The sequence below is a fragment of the Ovis canadensis genome, chromosome 3 (assembly GCF_042477335.2).
Source record: "Ovis canadensis isolate MfBH-ARS-UI-01 breed Bighorn chromosome 3, ARS-UI_OviCan_v2, whole genome shotgun sequence".
In the NCBI taxonomy this organism is placed as follows: domain Eukaryota; kingdom Metazoa; phylum Chordata; class Mammalia; order Artiodactyla; family Bovidae; genus Ovis; species Ovis canadensis.
The window spans coordinates 203277284-203298363 of NC_091247.1; the positions used below are offsets into that span (position 1 = coordinate 203277284).

Consider the following 21080-nt stretch of genomic DNA (forward strand, 5'->3'; position numbering starts at 1 on the left):
ATATGAGCAACATATATTTCTCATATTTATATTGTTCAGCAATATTATTTCTGCAGAATATGGACTCGATCTGGCTTCCTGTTAGAGCAGCTCTGTTGCAAAAGAAAAACTGTTTTTGAAGACCATAGCTACTTTTGCAAATACTGACCAATTTCAAATTATTAAGAAGGAACTGACTAAAATTTTAGCCTACATACAACTGCTGAGAAAAACTAAAGTAGCTTCAAAGATTTCTTGTGTTTGTGGAAAGAGGACATAATTTCTAGAAGAGACAAAAATGGTGACTAGCTGAGTTGTAATTACTGTTAGCTATCCTATTTTAACTATTATGAACGTCGTGGGAAGCTAAAACTTTATGAAACAATAAACACCTCAAGAATAATTTAAAACAGTAAAATAAATACTGAACCATTACCTTGAAAAGATAATTGCAATTATAAGTATACATGCTGAGAAAAATTAGCAAATCCATTCAATTATTTAGTCCCACATATGCTTTGAAAACCCTTGAAAATTGGGGAGGTATTCATCATTTTTCTTTTACCACAAAAGGCCCATGTAATTTAGTTAATTACCACTATTACATATTGAATAAAACATTTCTTTAGTATATGATACCCAAGTGAAAGATTCTCTCACAAAGCTTGTTCTAAAAGTGATTTAGAATTATAAAGGCATAACTGTCATAGGTCAATTATATTAATGATGTCAATTGACTTTTTAAATTGCTTGGGGATATAAAGATGAATATAAACATCTTTACCTTGTTTAGATGCAAGTTGTATACATACACCTATCAGAAAAATTATATATTATAAATACATTGATATATAAATGCTTATTGTAACATAGAACAATAGTGGTTCATAAAGGTGAAGTTTATTATGATGAGGATTATGTTCAGTTGTAAAGTCTACTGTAAAAGTTATCAAACTTTATCTTTTTCTGTAAATTGAAATTAAAGTATAAGGTATTTCATTACAGTATCAACAAACAAGAAGGCACTCTTCTTCATAGTCACCATTATTCATATTATCAAAAATTTTATATTGATAGTACTGCAATATATTCATGATTTGTTTAGAGTAATGTCTGGATTAAATAATTTCTTTTGGAAGAGATTTTAGAGGATTTGTGATTGCAGAGAGCTTGTTTCTGATCTCTGGCTGGGAATGTTATCTGTGTTAATTTTGCCATGATGAATTGCATAAAGTGCTTTGAGAAGAGAGAAAAGATAGGGCTTAGCAACCAAATGTTGTTGTTCTGTAAAATGTTCCCTTTAGAGTCCTTACTTAACCCCAGTATAATGTGCAAATTTCCATATACCTCAATGCAGTTGAAATCTGTTAGCTATTTGAAAACATGGACTTTTGTGAGATTACATTATCATTTTCTTCTTCTTACAAAACCCACTACTCTTCCATGGTGAATTAGCATGTAAAAGTATTCAGGAGTAATTCCATCTTAAAAATATTTGTTTCTTCTAGGACTTTTATTCCTTAAGTAACTTGCATTATAATTGGAGGAAAGATGAGTACCTTGACTCTGATTTAAAATAATCCATTTGTATACAGATACTTATCGTGTTATGAATAAATCAACAAATGCACTCTCCTTGGTAAATAATTCCATGGGACTAACAGAACTGACACTTAAAAGTTCAGTTACGAAAAATCATTAAATTGGGTTTTTTCTCTTTGGATTTGGATTTCTTTTTTTTGTTTTGCCTAGGAAGACTTTCCCTTTTTCAAGATTATTTATAAGATTCCATATACATGTCAACTTGACCCTTTTCTAATTTTATTTCGTGCTAAGATTTTTAATATTCATAATTTATTTTTCTGCATATGAGGTAAAAACATAACTTATTAGTCAATGACTTTTTCTAAAAAATTTGATATCTGTACAGTTTAATGATAGAATATATCAAAAACTTTATATTCAGTTTCTACACTTAAAATTTTCTTCTATTAATGAACATACCAATCTAGTCCTAATAAAATAGCATTTAATTATGTTTTGGTATGATTTGGCTCATAAGAGATGTTTTTTACTATTTTGCCTAAAAATTTCCCAATTATTCGTGCATATTTCGTTTTCCAAAACAGGTTGTCCACATGCAATTAAACCATCTTTGTTGGGATTCTAATAGTGATTATATTTTCCTTTCAGATTAATTTGATAGTAATTACACCATTGAGTCTTTCTGTTCATATTTGTTTACATATTCAAAACTTGCTTTATAATCTTCAATAAAGAATGAAAATTCGTAGTATAAATATGATACATTCCCTTTTCGTTTTACTCTTCTTTGCATCCTTTTCCCCCTCAGTCTTTCTTTGTGAAAAGGACCATATTTCTATCCTGTTAGAAGTTATTAATGATACTCACTTCATGAAGTTTCCCAAAGAATTAAATGTTGTACACCTGGAAAACACATTTTAAAATTGCTTGTTAATTTACTGTGTTAAACACATGTTTAGCTGCTATTTTTATTGTTTGGAATTATTGCTTTCGTTATGATTATCTTTTATCTGACCACCCTACTGAATGGCTTTAATGCATGTTAACAGTGTAGATAATAAAACTATAGAAAACTATCATTTGTAGATAAAAATCATTTTGTCTCTTCTTTTTCATATGTGCTATTTCCTCATTGTGTTTGATAGGACTACTGGTTCTATGCTAAAGAGTAACAGACAGTATCTTTGCAGAGGAAAAGCAGGAGCAATAATTATATAGGCATTTTTTTATATTTTGATTTTTAAAAATTATAACCTTTATCATGTTAAGAAATCCCCTATTTTTAGATTACGAAAGTCATTTTTTAAAGTAAGTGTTAAATTTCATGAAATGCTTTAGAAAGCATGTTACACATGTAGTTTTTCTCTTTTATCTTTGTAATTTATTAAAATAGTCTACCAAATGTCCTGGTGTTCACTCAATTTGACATTTTTAGAATATATTCTACTACTCATGATGCTTGGCTCTTTAAATAGATTTCTGGATTTGATTTGCTCTTACACTTAGGACCTGGGATCTGTATTCATAAGTGACATTGGTTATTTCTTTGTTCTTTGTGTGTCTGTGTGTACCATTTATGTCTGGTTTGGGTTATGACAGACACAGAAATGGTCTTCCCTGGTGGCTCAGCAGGTAAAGAATTCTTCCTGCAATGAAGGAGATGTGAGAGATGCCGGTTCAGTCCCTGGGTTGGAGAGATTCCCCTGGGGGAGAAAATGGCAACCCACTCCTGTATTCTTGCCGGAAAAATCCCATGGACAGAGGAGTCTGGCGGGCTACAGTCCAAGGGGTCACAAAGAGTCAGATGCTACTGAGTACACACAACAACAAAACACAGAAATGAGTTGGGAATTATTTCATCTTTTCAAGATCTGGAACAGGACAATGTAGAACAAAGATACTCTCTCTCCTTGGATATTTGTTGTTATTCCATTACCGTGAATTTGAAGCTTTTGATGGAAATTATGCATCTACTCTTAACAGAAACTACAGAGAAATGAGATTAGCTGAGAAGGGCTGGTTAACCTAAATTTGAAAGTGAAAGTGAAGTTGCTCAGTCGTGTCCGACTCTTTGCGACCCCATGGACTGTAGCCTACCAGGCTCCTCCCTCCATGGGATTCTCCAGGCAAGAGTACTGGAGTGGGTTTCCATTTCCTTCTCCAGACGATCTTCCCGACCCACGGATCGAACCCAGGTCTCCAGCATTCCAGGCAGATGCTTTAACCTCTGAGCCACCAGGGAAGCCCAACCTAACTTTAGAGAAACAAAACTTAACAAAAATATAACAACATTCATGAATATCGGATATGTAATTGATTGCTTATTTTGGTGTTAAATATCCATCTCTTATGACCAGAATCTGTCAGTACTTTGTTCATGGATAGATTTTTAGTACCGAGAATAGTGCCAAGCACATAGTAGACCTTTAATAAATTTATGTTCATTAAATAAATGAATAAAGCAATAAATGCTTTTTGTTTGGTTGGGAATGGATGTTTCTTTAGGGAGGTTTGAGAAAATTCTAGGTAGTATAATTGTCTTTCAGAATATTTTATTTTTAGCAAACTTTGTGATGCTGAAAGAATATATGTTATATATGTATAGACACTCTGTTTCTTAGAAAAGTTTGTGCATGATTATATTCTGTTTGAGAGTCCCTTGGACTGCTAGGAGATCCAACCAGTCAATCCTAAAGGAGATCAGTGGGTGTTCATTGGAAGGACTGATGTTGAAGCTGAAACTCTAATACTTTGGCCACCTGATGCAAAGAGCTGACTCATTTGAAAAGACCCTGATGCTGGGAAAGATTGAGGGCAGGAGGAGAAGGGGACGACAGAGGATGAGATGGTTGGATGGCATCACTGACTCAATGCACATGGGTTTGGGTAAACTCCAGGAGTTGGTGATGGACAGGGAGGCCTGGTGTGCTGTGGTTCATGGGGTCGCAAAGAGTCAGACACAACTGAGCGACTGAACTGACTAACTGACTGATATTCTCTTTGTTCAGGTTTATAAACTTCACTCTATCTCAATCCCATACTGCTTTCTTAACTAAATATACTTTGGGATCCAGTGGACATAGGGAAGAACAGGCTACAATGAGAAAATGCCAATAACAACCTTCCATATGTTATTTTCAGTGTAATGCTTGTTATGAAGTTAAGTTGTTCCTTCCTATCACTAGATATATTAAACTTTCTAAAGACATCAATCAGAAATTTCTTAGGAAGACTAGGATTTCTCCTAAAAGAGTAAAACCATTTAATTCTAAAGTATAATAAATCAGCTGGTAAACATCATTAAAAAATCATTCTTGTTACTTTTAATACGTGGCATGGATTAAAGAGAGAACACTGCTTATTTTTAAAATATTGTATAATTTGTAATAAAAGGGAAAATCTAAGTTATTCATCTGTTACCTTGTTAATCCCACAAATTGTCATATTCCATCTTGCCTTTTTGTCTTTATGGAGTCTATTTCTTCTGTTGGAATAGACGCTTCTCCCTGATCCCCAATCACTTTTTCTTTCCTCTCCATAGGTCCTGTCCATGTTTCAAATTTACCTGCTTTTTGAAGACTCTTCTATCTTCTGATCTACTTTCTCCAGCTCTTCATAAAAGCTCCATTTTAGCAATGATAATATTTATTATAATTATATTTCCATTTTTCTCTTAGTAGATTGTAGACTCCAACAGGGCAGAAAATTTGTTATTAAATAATTTATTTGTTGACCTATTTAATTAAACTCAATATAATCTTAACAAAGAGTGGCAGTTAATGAATGTTTATTAAATAAATGTATTTTTAAGAAGCATGTATTTCTACAATATACTCAGCCTAGAAATGAAACTTCTTTACCTGGGTCTTAAAATGTAGTCCACAAAGTTTGAATCATTCTCTTTTTGTTGTTATACTCTTTCCTCAACTCTCAAATTTATACATATACAAATAAGGAGAAAGAAAAGGAAGAAAATATTAATAATTTGGGTTCTTGGAGTAGCAAGGACCATTGACCTAAAAAAGGGTAATGGAGTAGTAATTGCACATATCAAGTTGACCCTTTTATTTCATAGTAGAAGTGAATTATGTCAGAACAGCCCTTCCAAACGTTCTTTTTTTAAATTTCTTTTTCCTAATTACAAAGTATTACATAAGGGCTTTCCAGGTGGCACTAGTAGTAAAGAACCCACCTGCCAATGTAAGCAGTATAAGATATGTGAGCTTGATCCCTGGGTCAGGAAGAGCTGGTGGAGGAGGGCATGGCAACCTACTTCAGTATTCTTGCCTGGAAATTCCCATGGACAGAGGAGGCTGGCAAGCTACAGTCTATAGGGTCAAAAAGAGTCAGACACAACTGAAGCAACTTAGCACACAGGCACATCTCATCTTGTCTTTCACAGGAAAGAAAATTCCAAGAAAATGTAGCCTCAGCTATTAATAGGAAAAAAGCAAAACTAATCCAGCTATAGGAAATTTACAGGAATGTTTACCCATCCTCTAAAAACTTTCTTAATGAAGAAAGATCATTTTTCTAGGTTCTAGGAGAAGGTAGATATTTTAGGTACATGAACGTTGAATATGAGGAGCTAAGCTTCTGTTAAGCTCTTAACTACTGGCTAAATAAATCTTTGTATGTCTAAATAGTAAGTCCACTTATTTTTTTTTTTTTAAGAGACATGTTCAAAACTAGTTGAAAATATTTTTAAAGTTATTATTGGATGGTAAGAGTATGGGGTGGAGTTGGCCTTAGGGGAATTTGTAGCAATAATAAAAAGGATGTTGGAAAACACATGCTTGGCTCAACTCAGGATAACCGCAGAAGACGGCACAGACCAAGGAGGAGGAGAAAAGCAAGATGAATGATGTGAAGCTTACTGTTTTGGGAGGTGAAGGAACAGGAAAATCTGGTAAATGTATTTTTTTTTTTCTGGTGTAGAGTACACAGAGAGTGAGAAATATATTGACATTATATATATATATATATATAAACATATTACACATTTATAGGCTTGATATAGCTATATATTATTTCTCAGTAAGAGTTTTCATTTTATAAGCAAGTAGTGCAATTAACTTTGTATTTATAAAATGTATATACAGGTTGAAGAATACATCTGTTTGAAGTATTAATTTGTATCTTGTTCTACTGATGTGTAAAACAAGTAGGACCAACAGGAAATCCCTCCATCGTGACCCCATGTACTTCTCACTCGGTCACACTGCCCCCACACCTGCATGCGTGTGTGCTAAGTCGCTTCAGTCTTGTCAGACTCTCTGCGACCCTAGGGACTGTAGCCCACCTGGCTCTTCTGTCCATGGAATTCTCCAGGCAAGAATACTGGAGTGAGTTGCCATGCCCTCCAGGTTCTTCACTGCCAGCGCCCCCTGAGAAGCCACAGTGGCCAAGCAGTGTTCTTGAAAAGATTCCTCTGCCCTGAGACTAACCGTGGAGAGAAATGTGTGAAGACCTGTGGATTATTTTTAACTTTTTAAAAAATTTATTTATTTTTAATTGAAGGTTAATTGCTTTACAGAATTTTGTTTTCTGCCAAATATCAAGATGAATCAGCTGTAGGTGTACATAAGCCACGTTACAGAGGAGGAAAAAGGAAAACAAAACACTTTGAAGGGAGATGGGGACATGGCTTTTTAAGTGCCTGGGAACTGAGCGACACGGTGCCCATGACCTTGGAAGCTACACCTTTGTCTTTATTACATGATGGCTGCCAACAGAGCCACCTGAGCCTAGTGAATCCTAACTGGTCAGACCCAGGAGCTGCAGTAAGATAAACCAACACTAGAGGGCGATCCTCTGTTTCTTGGATTTTGAAGTCCCTGTTTCCTTAAACAATCGCAGGACAGGCAAACACTGTCCTGGCCACTGTTATAAACATGTGGCACCTTGGAGCCACAATTAACTTGATGAAGTAAAAAGATATCACGGTTCTTGCATCTCAGCTTTAATAAGGAATCTGTCTCTGTTGCAAAGCTGAGGTTTCTTATGTGTGTTTGCCTTAGTGAATTACTTACACAGTGAATTGAGTGGGCACCACAGTAAGATCACTTTCTTTCTAGCCTTCTAACTTTTATGGTTTTATGATGCTAATTTTACTGATTATTATTTAGACCAGAATTTGGTAAAACTTCAAGGTCTTCGATAATACTTGGTAAATTTTAAGCCAAGAGATAAAACCTTACGTACATACATGTGTGCTGTGCTTAGTTGCTCAGTCCTGCCTGACTCTTTGTGATCCCATGGAATGTAGCCTGCCAGGCTCCTCTGTTCATGGGATTCTCCAGGCAAGAATACTGAAGTGGGTTGCCATTTCCTCCTCCAGGGAATCGTCCCAACCCAGGGACTGAACCCAGGTCTCCCACATTGCAGGCGGATTCATTACTGTCTGAGCCACCAGGGAAGCTAAGTTGTTATCGGTGTCTTAAAAATGATAAGACCTTTCAATTCTGGTTTCCTCGGTGTGTATGCCCAGCAGTGGGATTGCTGGGTCATAAGGCAGTTCTATTTCCAGTTTTTTAAGGAATCTCCACACTGTTCTCCATAGTGGCTGTACTAGTTTGCATTCCCACCAACAGCGTAAGAGGGTTCAGGGAGGGAGGAGGAAGGGGGGTTCAGGATGGGGAACATGTGTATACCTGTGGCGGATTCATGTTGATGTATGGCAAAACCAATGCAATATTGTAAAGTAATTAACCTCCAATCAAAATAAATAAATTTATATTAAAAAAATGATAAGACCTTAAATTCAGCTTGTTTTGTTTTGCAGCCCTTATAGTAAGGTTTCTTACCAAGCGCTTCATTGGAGAATATGCTTCTAATTTTGGTAAGTCTCTACTTTAGACTTTTTCACTTTAAAATTTCAGCATCATCAATTAACATCAGTGTGTGTGTGCTCAGTTGCTAAGACTTATCTGACTGTTTGCAACACCATGGACTGTATGTAGGCCACCAGGTTTCTCTGTCTATGGGATTTTCAAGGCAAGAATACTGGAGTAGGTTCCATTTTCTTCTTGAAATTAACATCAGATAAGCATTTTCATAGAATCTTCCATTTTTGCACTTTTAAGCAACTTGTTTAATTCATGGACTCTGATTTTAAAAGCCCCAATAAGTATTTTAATTAAATATTCTTTCATGATAAAATTTATCCAGTTTTATGTTAACTGAGATACATTAGAAATACAGTTGGTTTCAGTCTAGAACTAAAAAACCTTAAAGCTGGGACCCACCCATCTGCACCAACCTTTGCAGAGCAAGTGAGTGTGGGGGTTTTGTTAAACTGTGAAACAATTTTAAAATTTAAGCAACATCTGCTGAGAGATAAAGACAAATTATAAAAGCACAAGTAACTACAAAATAAATGCTTATTTTTATTTAAAGTGTTTATTTAATTAATGCTTATTTTCACAAGACCACGTGAAAATAACAGGAAAATTATGCTTTGACTAAATATTATATCATAATTATGTAGTTTGCTTACATAAGTTTCAGAGAAATTCTAAAACAGGTGCCAGGGCACCTTGGTATAATCTTAGGATCATTTCACTAACTCTACTATAATTTTGTTATTTTTATCAAAATTAGCATGACATATGGGAAATGCCACAGTGGGGAATTAATAAAAAGTGGGGAATTTTGCCAGAAGTTTGAATATATTTTTGGCTCAACAATTAATCTATATAATGCTACTAATATCTTACCTGATTGAAGGCAAGGTGGGGAAAGGTTTTTTGTTTTTTTAACAGGAATGAAGATTTTTAAGAAATAGAATTGGGAGAAAGGTTTTTTTTTTTTCCATAATACTTAGAGTAAGAAAGAAGTTATGATTGCAAGTGTTTTTATGAGAAATAAACAATGACAAAAATCTTTAGCATTCATTTATGAGGTAGTATTATTAGAGTATTTTAGAAAACAACTTTAAAGTATTGCATTGTGTGCTGCCTGCATGTAGCCAACATAGTATTTTAGTTCATATGATGCTGTGAGTGTTTTAGGGCAAGCTCTTGAAAACTGATTATAGAAAGAAAAAATATATGGAAAGAGAAATTCTTACTGTTTCATTTCTCAGGTCAACAACTTCAGTCATAAAGGGCCAGATAACACACAAACTAAGAGTAAGGCATGAGAAAGTGTTCCAAAACTAGAAAACAATACACACGTACAAAGAACAATTAACAGCAACAACAAAATTAAATGTCACCTTAATCTTTAATACAACATAGTTATATAAGCAAATGAAGTATGCATATTTCTGGCTATTATACCTCTATTGAAAAATAAGACCTAGAGACATTCATAAAGACAATCAAGTGAGTTAAAGGTCCACAGCAAGAAGATTAATTACCCAAATAATGATGTTATGTGTAAATGAAGGCTACAGGGGGAAGTAATAAAATTCTAAAATGTTAAGAACTGGTGACCCCTGCTGGCAGTTTTTGAGTATTGAGAGTAGGTATTTTTAAAGGTCTCAGGAGGAAATTACATAGCTCATGGTTATTGGTGTTGTTTAATCTCTCAGTCATGTCTGACTCCTTTGCAACCCATGGATTGTAGCCCACCAGGTTCCTCTGTCCATGAGATTCTCCAGGAAGGAATACTGGAGTGTGTTGCTATTTCCTCCTCCAGGGAATCTTCCCCACCCTGGGATCTAACCTGCGTCTGTGTCTCCTGCATTGCAGGCAGATTCTTTACTGCTGATAGCTCACGGTAGTAAGCTTATAAGGTTTAGAATAAACTGTCTGAAAACATATTTTAAGATTTAATGAAACGGTGACAAGTTTCATTCTGTGTAGCCTAGAAGGATCTCAGAATTTACCCCTGGGCTTCCCTGGTGGCTCAATGGGAAAGTATTTGCCTGCCAATGCAGGAGACACAGGTTCAATCCCTGGTCCAGGAAGATCGCACAAGCTGCAGAACAACAAAGTCCATGAGTCACAACTGTTGAACCTGTGCTCTAGAGCCTGGGAGCCACAACTACTGAGGCCACATGCTGCAATTACTGAAGTTTGAGCACACCAAAAGCCTGTGCTTCCCAGCAAGAGAAACCACTGCAATGAGAAGCCCATGCACCACAACTAGAGAAAAGCTCCCCCAGCAACAGAGACCCAGCACAGCCAAAAATTAATTAATTAATTGAACCACATAAAATAAATGTCATCCCTAACCCCCTGAAGCCGGCTTTCCCAAATGTCAGCTACATCTTTCTACCGTGGGTTATGGAGTGTTTGCCAGAATGGATCACATGTCAGTTTGCAATTGTGTCAGTATACAATTCTGGAGAGAGGTTAGGTCTTGTATGAAAACACTGGAGGGACAGTTACAGAAATGAAGTCTTTCATTCATTCACGAAATATTTATCGAACACCTGTCATGTGGCAGATACTCTTCTAGAGGCTATAGTAATGAACAGACTAATCTACAGGCACAAAAACATGTCAGTGAGTAGGTATAGTGGTGAAGTTCATTTTTAAGAAATATATATATATAAGCAAATATAGCAAATACATGTTTTTTTTTGACCACTATCAATAAAGAAAAGCCACTAAAACTAAAATATGACTGGTTGAATTTATAGGGCTATATTTATATTTGGCTGATCGAAATATAAATCCATGTTTTAAAATTCTGGAATATTTCCATACTGATAATGAGTATATGCATATTTTGCAGAATCTATCTATAACAAGCATTTGTGTTTGGAAGGGAAGCAATTGAATCTAGAAATATATGACCCTTGTTCTCAGGTAAGTAAAACAAAATAGTTTTATGTTTTCGATCATGATTTGAAGAAGATAGGATAAGGGTAAGCGTGCAGTTGTTAGCCTTAATATTGAAGTTACTTCTCAATTTTAATTATTAAAAATTTAAGAAATTATTTTAGTGTATTATCTAGCTTCTCTGTAAAGTTATGACAAAGTTATCATGTTACAGATATCTTTAAAATAGCAATATTATTATGCTTTCATAATATATTTTTATCAGGTCACAATGTAGCTGTCAAATACTAATAGTTTAATGCCTTATTAACTCAGTTTATATGGTTGCTAAGTTGCATTTGTTGATAACTAAAGAAAGTGTAAGTGAAGTTGCTCAGTCGTGTCCGACTCTGCAACCCCATGGAATGTAGGCTACCAGGCTCCTCTGTCCATGGGGTTTTCCAGGCAAGAGTACTGGAGTGGGTTACCATATCCTTCTCCAGAGTATCTTCCTGACCCAGGGATCGAACCCAGGTCTCCCGCATTGTAAGCAAGATGCTTTACTGTCTGAGCCACCAGATAACTAAGCCACTGTTGATAAAACCACAGTAAGAAGGATTTTGAGTACAAACCCCTTTATTCAAACACAAAAAGTTTAAATATAATTATATAAGTAAGAGAAGGGTGACCAGCTGTTCAATATTTCAAAACACCTCTATCCTCTGTGGGATAGATTTTGTTGGGTATAGCAAACATCCTTCAAATCTTTTTTGCTAAACCTTAATCACTATTGTTGCTTTACTGATTTAAGTCTGGTACCAAAAAATCAACACATATTCTGTTCACTAATATAGAAGATACTGTCTCCTGTGTGGATATGATGTAAAAGGCAATTATTAGGCCTCATCAAATTTTCAGAAAAAGAGAAGGTTTTCTTTTTTAGAGAAAAAAATTATCAAGTGAAATAGATATAACTTTATTATAGTTCTTTATTTTTAAAAAAATTTTGATCACTTTTGATAAAAGAAAAATTGTGATACAAAGAAGCTACATTTTAGAAAATACTAGTACTTGCCTCACTGAATTCTCTTCCAGGTAAAATGGGTCTCCATTAATTAACTGTCTGTCATGTAAAATACAGGGATCCAATCCTACCACTTTCAATGGTAGGATTTATTTACCATTGATTTATTTTCAGCCACAGAAAGCAAAATTTTCCCTCACAAGTGAGCTGCACTGGGCGGACGGGTTTGTTATTGTGTATGACATCAGTGACAGGTCTTCCTTTGCATTTGCAAAAGCATTAATCTACAGAATTCGGGAGCCACAGACAAGTCATTGTAAAAGGTAAGGTATTTTTCATTCCTCTCTACTTTCTTTTTAGTAAATCATCATAGAGCTGTAAGCATCATTAGGAAGAGTTTAATACAGGCTTCCAATTACAAAATTTAACAGCCCTGAACAAGCCACCTTCCATTCCACAGGAGTTACACAGGTAGTAAAAGGAATAAGATGAGAATACTTTATATCCTGAATGACATCAACAGTTACTTGCCCCGAATAAATGACTGTTTTACAAGACAGCTTCTATTGTTAACATGGCACTCGTTTGCAAAATAATAGTCCTTTGTACACAAGATAGTTCCCTTTCTACCTTTTGTTTTCATTCCTGCAAAAATATTAAATAAATCCAGATATATTACATTTGGCATTCAATTCCTAGTCATTGGGATTATCAGTCTATCAAAGCAAAATAGACTGAATAATCAAACCATTACAAATTCTAAGTATGAGACTACATTTTCCTCCATTTCACCTCCTAAAATAAAGAGCCAGTCTACAATGCCCTATTGTAATGTCTTGACACAAGTCATTATGCAGGAAAACAGAACGATGCCTTAGACTATTTTTGCATTAGTAGATATATGTTTAAACCTATGAATTTCCCATTTTTAGTTTGCCTTTTTAAAAAAAAAATTGTTTTATCCTTTCCCTTTGAAATAGTTATTTTTGTTCAACATGCTGGTATAAGGGATTCTTTGTGCTCTTAACCAGATTTGCCCTTCTCTAATATCATGCTAATCTGGGAAGCAAGAAAGCACAGTATTATTCCTGAAAAATGATATCTGTGATTTTAATATCACTTTTAAATGCCCATTATCAAGAAATAATCAGATAATAATTGATAAGGGGTGGTCCCTTGGAGTCATTTGATGTAAATTCTTGTTTATGTCTGATTGACCTTGGGTAAACCCTTTAATTTCTAGACCTTCTTTTTCTGATTATAGAACTGAGGGAAACATGGTAGGAGAAAAGAATATGATTTTACTAAGAAATCTCAGAGCTCTGATTTCCTATAATATTACTGATTTTGAGGGAACTCCATTGTTACAGGTGTTAAATACTTTGGTAAGGGTAAATAATTAAAATTACTTTGCTATTCTTCCATATCAAAAGAATCACTCAAGAAGAATTAAAAAAATGTATATTTAAAAAATCCCTATATTGACATTTTCAGGCAATCTTCTTAATATGTTGATCAAATAATTCTTGGGTATTTCCAGTTTTCAATCTTTAAGTAGAGTCTATTTCCAAATCTCTTATCTATAGATAGAAAGAAAATATGGCATTATTTTATAAAATTATATCTGATATTTGTGACTTATCCATCAAAATATTTCATTTATTCTTCCCCATTAATTCTTCACAATAATTTTCTGAACTATATGTGTGAAAGTCATTCCATTGTGTCCAACTCTTTGTGACCCTATGGATTGTAGCCTGCCAAGCTCCTCTGTCCATGGAATTCTCCAAGCCAGAATGCTAGAGTGGGTAGTCATTCCCTTCTCCAGGGGATCCTCCAATCCAGGGATCAAACCCAGGTCTCCTGCATTGCAGGCAGATTCCTTACTGTCTGAGCCACCAGGGAAGCCCAAGAATACTGGAGTGGGTAGCCCATCCCTTCTCCAGGGGATCTTCGTGACCCAGGAATCAAACTGGGGTCTCTTGCATGGCAGGCAGATTCTCTACGAGCTGAACTACCAGGGAAGTGAAGTGAAGTCGCTAGGTCATCTCAGACTCGTTGCGACCTCATAGACTGCAGCCTGCCAGGCTCCTCTGTCCATGGAATTTTCCAGGCAATAGTACTGGAGTGGATTGCCATTTCCTTCTCCAGGGGATCTTCCCAACCCAGGGCTCGAACCCAGGTCTCCCGCATTGTAGACAGATACTTTACCCGTCTGAGCCACCAGGGAAGCCCTATGTAAAAAGATACTATTTGTATATGAACTATATAAAAAGGTACTATTAGTATCATCAAGAGTCTAGTGTTAGACATGCAATGCCTTTTCCTTGATGGCTCAAACCATCATGTGAATAAAACATACTTTGGTGGTTTCTATACAGTATCTCTTGAGATGGTGTTGAAGACTTTTCATTTTCCCATTTCTTCCCTATAGTAGATATCTTGGCACTATTTCTTGTCATTTAAGGACTAGTAGCCATACTGTATTCTTCAAATGAAACTGCTTTAGAAATGTTGCACTGTAACCACAGAGATTGTATTGATATTTGCCAAAGACAAAGAAATATATTTCTTGACAAAGAAATATATTCCTTAACAAAGAAATATATTCCTTAACAAAGAAATATATTCCTTAACAAAGAAATATATTTCTTATATAAATCAGAAAAGTTGTACAAAGTTACAGGATGGTAAAATTTTCTTTAGAGTATGTTATAATGAATATTAACAAGGAACAAACAGTGATGAGTACTGATTAATATTTTTCCTTAAGAAAACTGTATTTAAATTATTTAATTAGTAAAGAAGCAGTAGCTAGTCCTCTTTCAATTGATAAGAAAATGAAAAATAATGCTTAGTAAGCATCTTTAATAAAAGATACTTTTATTATTATTATTTTTTTTATTATAGCCTGGCATTGGGCTAGAGTTTTTATATACATCCTCATTCTGGGTGATGAGAACTATTTTACCTTTTTTTTTTTTAAACATATAAGAGAACTGAAAATGGAAAATGATGCCACACTCATGTCTTGTTAGTAAACAGAGCCATAGTTCCGGGAATAGATTTGTGCCACTTCAAATCTTATGTTTTAAGAGTTTTGTTGGGTCTGTGTCATTTACATTTAATCTAAAATCCTTTTTATGAGTAAATGAGGATATACACATGACTACAAATACAGACGAACACAAATAACACACACAATATTTTTTCCTTTTTTGGGGGGGGTGCTCTATAATTCTTTTTTAAATATAAACCTACTTAATATATAAAAAAAGAGTTGGTAAAGCAGTCTTACCAAAGAATTGTGTATCTGTATTTCAGAGCTGTGGAGTCAGCAGTGCTTTTGGTGGGTAACAAGCAAGATCTCTGTCATGTGCGAGAGGTTGGCTGGGAAGAAGGGCACAAACTGGCATTGGATAACCGGTGCCAATTCTGTGAACTGTCTGCAGCAGAGCAATCTCTGGAGGTGGAAATGATGTTTATCAGAATTATCAAGGACATCCTGACAAATTTCAAACTCAAAGAAAAGAGAAGATACAGTGGATCTAAATCCATGGTCAAGCTGATCAATAATGTATTTGGAAAGAGAAGGAAATCTGTTTAGTAGACATGTGATCCTGGGGGATTTATTATATCAGAGAGTTTCAAACATTTGTATGGTAATTAAATTTACCTTTTGAGTGCAACTAAAGCATTCTCTTAGAGATATGAAATAACTGACCGTGATCCACAACTGTGTTTTCAAATATATAGTTTGCCTTTTTGGTTGCTTGTATCTTATACATTTTGTTTCACACTTAACCTTTTCTCTATACACACAATAATGTTAGTATAATCTAATGGTGGATTACTGTACAGTTTACCTTGCCAAATAAACCCTACTTATGTAATTTTCTTAAACTACCATTCTTTAGGGTTCTGTTATCTTTATTTTATATATGTCTTTTAGATGAAATATATAGTTATATTCACCTGGTAGCTCAGCTGGTAAAGAATCCACCTGCAGTGCAGGAGACCTTGGTTCGATTCCTGGGTCAGGAAGATCCCTTGGAGAATGGATAGGTTACCCAGTCCAGTAATCTTGGGCTTCCCTGGTGGCTCAGCTGGTAAAGAATCTACCTACAATGTGGGAGACCTGAGTTTGATCACTGGATTGGGAAGATCCCCTGCAGAAGGGGATGGCTACCCAGTCCATATTCTGGCCTGAAGAATTCCATGGACTGTATAGTCCATGGGGTATCTAAGAGACATGACTGCAACTTTCACTTCACTTCTTCAATATATTATGGAGCTTAATTTATCAAGTTGTAAAATTCAAGATCTATTTAACAGAAGTGCATGGATTTAATTTAGAAAGTTTATTTATAATAAAGCACTGAGTTATTTAAGATCACACAGGTTTTTTTTTGTTGTTGTTTTTTTTTTTAACAGCTAAGGCCTTAAGAAGTTAAATTCTGGGGAAAGAATAAAGTCAGACGAATGGAGAAATTAGCATTGACATATATATGTTTGGAGAAGGCAATGGCAACCCACTCCAGTACTCTTGCTTGGGAAATCCCATGGACAGAGGAGCATGGTAGGCTGCAGTCCATGAGGTCACTAAGAGTCGGACATGACTGAGCAACTTCACTTTCACTTTTCACTTTCATGCATTGGAGAAGGAAATGGCAACCCACTCCAGTGTTCTTGCCTGGAGAATCCCAGGGACGGGGTGCCTGGTGGGCTGCCATCTATGGGGTTGCACAGAGTAGGACACGACTGAAGCGACTTACTATATATGTTACCATATGTAAAATAGATAGCTGGTGAGAAGTTGCTATATAACACAGGGAACCAAGCCTGGTGCTCTGTGATGACCTAGAGGGGTAGGATAGAGGGAGGGGAGGGAGTCTCAATCTGGAGGTGATATATGTATAATTATGGCTGATTTGTATTGTTGTATGGCAGAAACCAAGACAACATTGTAAAATGATATTCCCCCAATAGAAAAAAAAATTAATTTCTTACCCATAAGTACATAGTTTAAAGTCAGTCTGATGATGAAAAGTCTACCTTTCTTTAATGTATACTATAGTAACAAGGGCAATTATCATAGAGTAATTAACTTATACAGCTAAGATCCTTTTTAGATTAAAATATTAGTTTTTTTTAAAAAATTTAAGTTCATTTGGAAATCTAGATGTCATAGGGGAAGGAAAAGGTAAAAACTAGTTGGTAAATATATAAGCTTGAAGCCTTTATTGTCCTGAAATAAGTATTACATAAGATAAAAACATTTTGAAAAAAAAAAATTGGGGCCTTCTACCATTACATAGGGTACAATCCCCACCCCCCACCCCCGCCGAAGTCATCTGTCCACCTCCTGGACTGCAGCGCCCCTTCTGCCATCCTTGGTGAGCCTGCTGACTGCTGCATTTCAGGTTGCAGGTACCACCTGGGAAGCCCACCTCTTACAGATACCTCTGACCAACTGGCAAAACTATTGATCATGGTCTAAAACTCCGTACTATCTTGTATTACACCTTTCTGTCTTACAGGGTACACAACAAAGTCTACTGACAAATGGGACAGTTTGCTTTTACCTATGAACTTCATGGTCGTCTCTGGGCAGATCTGTAATGAAAGCTTGTCCTCTTTTGCCTGGCACTATCACATCAAGCTTGAGTGAGGAGTGCTTCTTATCAACTAAGAATATTCAGATTACATTGCTTTGTAAATAAGAAATAAACTTCTTTTGTGTATTATTCCCATAAATTCAGTAGGACATATTTTTGATCAACTATTTATAGGGCTTTTACTACTTTTTATAATATTAATATTGACTATATAAATATATGGATATGAATAGATATATCATTTTAAACATTTATACTTTTATCTTTTAAAATGTATTTTGTTATTATTATTTGCCCAAATAAGAGATTTGGTCTTCATTCTTTAAAATTATTTTCCCAGTAAAAGAATGATTCTTTGGGGCTGATTTTGCATTAAAAAGTAACATACTTGTCTATGTCAAATGGAAGAACTCTACTGTCAAAATGGTATGAAAATTTTCTTATAGCTTAATCTATACATATGTATCTGTGATGAATCAATTTTTCTAAGTATACTATTCATATTTGTATATAATAATATTTCTTTACTGTACCTTGATTTTTTAGCAAGGTGATCTGAGATGACACTGTTACAAGGAGTCTATGGAACAAAGGAATAAGAACAAGCATTCTTAGCAAAAAGAAAAAAGATAACTATGTGAGGTGATGGGTGTGTTAGTTAACTTGATTGTGGTAATCATTTCACAACATATGTGTGTGCTAAGTTACTTCAATCATGTCCAACTGTTTGCGACCTATGGACTGTAGCTTGCCAATCTCCTCTGTCCATGGGGTTCTCCAGGCACGAATACTGGAGTGGGTTGCCATTTCTTCCTCTAAGGGATATTCCTGACCCAGGGATGAAACCCATGTCTCCTGTGTCTCCTGTATTAGCAGGGGGGTTCCTTATCACTAGCAACACGTGGGAAGCCCTCACAATATATCTGTATATGAAATCACTATGTCATACACATTAAATGTATTGCAGTTTTTTCAGTTATACCTTAGTAAAGCTGAAAAATGTTTTCCATTAAAAAATAATTTCTATTTTAAAAATAGTTTCCATGAGATAAAATAATGAATGAACTGCTGGTGAACCATTGATTATTTTTCAGAGTGATATTTAAAGGTACTAGGTTAAAGGTAATGCTCAAAATTCTCCAATCCAGGCTTTAGCAATACATGAACCATGAACTTCCTGATGTTCAAGCTGGTTTTAGAAAAGTCAGAGACACCAGAGATCAAATTGCCAACATCCTCTGGATCATCAAAAAAGCAAGAGAGTTCCAGAAAAACATCTATTTCTGCTTTATTGACTATGCCAAAGCCTTTGACTGTGTGGATGACAATAAACTGTGGAAAATTCTGAAAGAGATGGGAATACCAGACCACCTGACCTGCCTCTTGAGAAACCTATATGCAGGTCAGGAAGTAACAGTTAGAATGGGACATGGAACAACAGACTGGTTCCAAATTGGAAAATAAAGTACGTCAAGGCTGTATATTGTCACCCTGCTTCTTTAACTTCTATGCAGAGTACATCATGAGAAATGCTGGGCTGGAAGAAGCACAAGCTGGAATCAAGATTGCTGGGAGAAAGATCAATAACCTCAGATATGCAGATGACACCACCCTTATGGCAGAAAGTGAAGAGGAACTAAAAAAGCCTCTTGATGAAAGTGAAAGACGAGAGTGAAAAAGTTGGCTTAAAACTCAGCATTCAGAAAACGAAGATCATGGCATCTGGTCCCATCACTTCATGGGAAATAGATGGGGAAACAGTGGAAACAGTGTCAGACTTTATTTTGGGGGGGCTCCAAAATCACTGCAGATGGTAATTGCAGCCATGAAATTAAAAGACGCTTACTCCTTGGAAGAAAAGTTATGACCAACCTAGATAGCATATTCAAAAGCAGAGACTGTACTTTGCCAACAAAGGTCCATCTAGTCAAGGCTATGGTTTTCCCAGCAGTTATGTATGCATGTGAGAGTTGGACTGTGAAGAACCTGAGCACCAAAGAATTGATGCTTTTTAACTGTAGAGTTGGAGAAGACTCTTGAGAGTCCCTTGGACTGCAAGATCCAACCAGTCCATCCTAAAGGAGATCAGTCCTGGGTGTTCATTGGAAAGACTAATGCTAAAGCTGAAACTCCAATACTTTGGCCACCTCATGAGAAGAATTGACTCATTGGGAAAGACCCTGATGCTGGGAGGGATTGGGGGCAGGAGAAAAAGGGGATGACAGAGGATGAGATGGCTTGATGGCATCACCAACTTGATGGAAATGAGTTTGGGTAAACTCCAGGAGTTGGTGATGGACAGGGAGGCCTGGCGTGCAGCCATTCATGGGGTCTCAAAGAGTCAGACATGACTGAGTGACTGAACTGAACTGAGGTTAAAGGTACCAGGTTTCCCCTTTTATAATGTGATAGTTATAAAACATATTCACACATTTTTTTGACACTTCTCCCACTGATAGGTTGATTCTAATTTCCTTCCCCTTGATACGGACTATCCTTGCTGACTCTCTTTTAACACATGGGATGAGATGGAAATAATGGAAAGGACTTATGAGACCGACTTAGAAAACAGCTTGAGCTCCCATCTCTTCCTGGGACCCTGCCTTGTTCAAAATTTGTATGGATGAATCTGGCTGCGCTGAAGACACCAGGACAGAAATACTATACTTTTTGGGGTTAGTGAGCACACAACTCCCAAACACATGTGAATCCTCAGGTGATTTCAGCCTCTAAAACTGGACTACTCCAACCCATGCCATGTGGAGCAAAGGTTAAAGCGTCTGCCTGGAATGTGGGAGAGCCGGGTTCGATCCCTGGGTTGGGAAGATCCCCGGAGAAGGAAATGGCAACCCACTCCAGTACTCTTGCCTGGAGACTCCCATGGAGGGAGGATCCTGGTAGGCTACAGTCCATGGGGTCACAAAAAGTCAGACACGACTGAGTGATTTCACTTTGCTTCCCTTCACTCCAACCCATGCCATGTGAAGCAGGGATAAGTTATTTCCACTTATAGAATTCTAAGCCCAGAATATATTCTTGGTTATGTTTTGTTTGTTTGGTTTTTTTTTGGTGGAAGGAGTTCTTATGTGGCAATAGGTAATGAGAACAGATAATTCTTTAAAATCCCCAGTAACTCAGTCAATATGAAATGTTTGGCTTTCTTATTGGGCAAAAACATAATGAAAAAAAAAAAGAATCTTC

The 21080-nt window shown here is 35.9% G+C and overlaps 2 protein-coding genes across 2 annotated transcripts in view; one reads left to right on the plus strand and one right to left on the minus strand.

The window, feature by feature from the left end:
• The window catches only part of PIK3C2G (phosphatidylinositol-4-phosphate 3-kinase catalytic subunit type 2 gamma), a 651998-nt gene that overhangs the window by 594545 nt on the left and 36373 nt on the right, over positions 1–21080 (minus strand). The window lies entirely within an intron of this gene.
• Positions 5645–16170, plus strand: RERGL (RERG like). Its single transcript, XM_069585612.1, has 5 exons — positions 5645–6433; positions 8309–8365; positions 11212–11285; positions 12436–12584; positions 15586–16170. The coding sequence occupies exons 1-5, from the start codon at positions 6382–6384 to the stop codon at positions 15866–15868; spliced, it is 615 nt and encodes a 204-aa protein (XP_069441713.1). The 5' UTR covers positions 5645–6381; the 3' UTR covers positions 15869–16170.